This window comes from Nannospalax galili, unplaced genomic scaffold (assembly GCF_000622305.1).
Source record: "Nannospalax galili isolate Female #2095 unplaced genomic scaffold, S.galili_v1.0 scaffold518, whole genome shotgun sequence".
Classification (NCBI taxonomy): domain Eukaryota; kingdom Metazoa; phylum Chordata; class Mammalia; order Rodentia; family Spalacidae; genus Nannospalax; species Nannospalax galili.
Window position 1 is genome coordinate 3,988,367 of NW_008342851.1, and position 2,902 is coordinate 3,991,268.

Consider the following 2,902-nt stretch of genomic DNA (forward strand, 5'->3'; position numbering starts at 1 on the left):
ATATTTTATTTATTATTTTTATTTTATGTGCATGTGTGTATTGCCTGCATGTAGGTAAGTGCACCTGTGTTGTGCAATGCCCACAGAGAACAGAAGAGACTGTTGGATCCCCTGAAACTGGAGTTAAGTTATGGACAGTTGTTAGCTACCATGTGGGTGCTGGGATTTGAACCCGGGTCTTCTACAAGACCATTCAGTGTTCTTAATCGCTGAGCCATCTCTCCATCCCCCGTGTCATCTTTTAAAAGTAGCTTTCTCTTCATTCACAGGCATTTGGATAATAGCACTGAACCAGGTCTCACATTAGGAGGCTATTTCTGTCCACAATGTCGGGCAAAGTACTGTGAGCTTCCTGTCGAATGTAAAATATGTGGTAAGAACCTAGTTATTATTCCTTACTTAGTAAATTAGCATCAAATAACTTCTATCTGTATTGCTGCTGAAATAAATATAAATGTTACGCTCTTCTCATTATGGATTTAATTTGTGCAAAGGAAATAGAGTGCTTTTTTCACTGAATGTCCAGTAATCTACTTTCATAGCATTATAGAATAGTTTCCTGATAAGTATATTCTTTAAAGTATTGTAAAAGATGTAGTAGACATTTTTGGCTGTTACCTTTATAGAATAAATTACATATAAGAATGAGGAATTAAAATAATAGAATTATAGAATCTTGTTTCATTTATAAGAAGGCAAATAGTTTGCCAAGAGAGATCACACACTTGGTGACAGAACTAAGACTCCATCCTGGAATCTCTTTTTATGGCCACAGGTAAACTGAGAAAGTAATGCCTGAAAACACTGGAGATCCTATAAACACTGGAGTGTTGGAGATACAACATAGTGACAGATAGTTTGTCTGACATGTGTGAGGCCCTGCATTTCATCTCTCACACTAGAAAATTAAAAATAAAAACATTTGAAAATGTTGAGCCCAAGTTATATCACTTGACTTCTCAGCCATTGTCTATAAGATTTGGGTCATTAACATGTCTGTACTTTATATATTAGGTCTTACTTTGGTGTCTGCACCTCATTTGGCACGGTCTTACCATCATTTATTTCCTTTGGATGCTTTTCAAGAAATTCCTCTAGAAGAATATAAAGGCGAAAGGTATATGATGAGCTTTGAATAATTTTATGTTACAAGTGGTAAACTAGTGTTTGAATTGATTGTCACCTAAAAATGTCATGTAAATTTGTGTAAATTTATTTCTGATAAGAAAATAAGATGTAGAATACTCTGATGATGGAAATGATTTATTAAACAGTTCTGTATTTCTAGAAATCTGTTCATTTCCATAAACTTACATACATGTAGTAAGAATGGTGTATTGGTTTGGGTGGAAAAAAGCTTCCAGGGGCTGGAGAGATGGCTTAGTGGTTAAGAGTGTATACTATTCATAGGGCTGGAGAGATGGCTTAGTGGTTAAAAACATTGACTGTTCTTGCAGAAGACCTGGGTTTGAATCCCAGCACCCACATGGCAGATAACAGCTGTCTGTAACGCAAGTTCCAGGGGATCTGACAGCCTCCTCTATACTCTGAGGGCATTGCACGAGGGGTGCACTTACCTGCATGCAGGAGTGAGGGGTGCACTTACCTGTATGCAGGCATAATACTCATACACATGGAATAAAAATAATAAATAAAAAATATTAAAGAAGTATACTACTCTTGCAGAAGAACCAAGTTAAACTATTTTGAAGGTAGAACCAGGTACAGTGGCATATGCCTGTAATCTCAGCTACTTGGAGGGCCAGGGATGAGGCAGGGAAAGTGCTTGGACCCAGGAACCCAAGGCCAGCCTGGGCAGTACACTCATACACGTAAAATAAAAATAATAAATAAATACATTAAAAAGGAAAAGGCCTTGATTAGTATTATTATATTTGCTGATTTCTTCGACAAAATGGTCCCAGTAATAGCCAATTTTCAGCTACCACTAGTTTAACAACCAACCCTTAAAATTTCCAAATATTTAATAATTGACCCTCTTGAACTCTAGGACATCACTGAAAAGAAGACGCTAGTATAACATAATCTACAACCTGTGATTCATTTTTGTTAGTGTTGTTTGTGTGAAATTTCCACTAGTCAAGCCTGAAGTAGAAGTGGTCAGTTGGTTATAGATTTTTTAAAAATATTTTCTTTATTATTTTTATATTATGTGTATGTGTATATTGCCTGTGTGTAGGTAAGTGCATCCATGTTGTGCAGTGCTTGCAGAGGACAGAAGACACTGTTGGATCCCCTGGAATTGGAGTTATGGACGGTTGTTAGCTGCCATGTGGGTGCTGGGATTTGAACCTGGGTCTTCTGCAAGAACAACCAATGTTCTTAACCACTGAGCCATCTCTCCAGCCCCTGGTTATAGATTTTTATGCAATAACACTTATTATTTTCAAGAACGTCAGGACCTAGGAACCACTGACTACCATATAATTACATAGCCATCTGTCTTTTTGCTTTTCACACTTAAAAAAATCATTTAGAAGTGATTTCATATAGGGATGGGAAGATGGCTCAGTGGATAAAGGTACTTTCTATGCAAGCATGAAGACTTGAGTTTGGATCTCCAATACCCATATAAAAAATGGTAGAATTGCTGAGTCAAAAGTTATATGAATTTAAAAAATTTTTAAAATAAAAATATTTATATGTATGAGTGTTTTGTCTGCATTTATATAGGTGCACCTGTGTCATGCAAAGCCCTTGGATGCCAGAAGATGGCATTGCAGGCCAGAAGAGGGCATCGGAGCCTCTGGAACTGGAGTTGTGGACCATTGTTAGCTGCCATGCTGGGAACTGAACCTGGGTTCTCTGGAAGAGCAGCCAGTGCTCTTAACCACTGAGCTCACTTGCTTGCTCGCTTGCTCGCTCCCCCCCCCCCCCCCCC

General features: G+C 37.9%; 1 protein-coding gene across 7 annotated transcripts in view; it reads left to right on the forward strand.

The window, feature by feature from the left end:
• Gtf2h2c (GTF2H2 family member C) overlaps positions 1-2,902 on the forward strand; it is a 29,462-nt gene that overhangs the window by 15,388 nt on the left and 11,172 nt on the right. For all 7 annotated transcript variants that reach the window (XM_008838854.3, XM_029566314.1, XM_029566315.1 and 4 more), the window contains exons 13-14: positions 270-373; positions 1,015-1,117. In XM_008838854.3, coding sequence (XP_008837076.1) covers positions 270-373; positions 1,015-1,117 — 207 coding nt within the window. The remainder of the gene's footprint in view (positions 1-269; positions 374-1,014; positions 1,118-2,902) is intronic.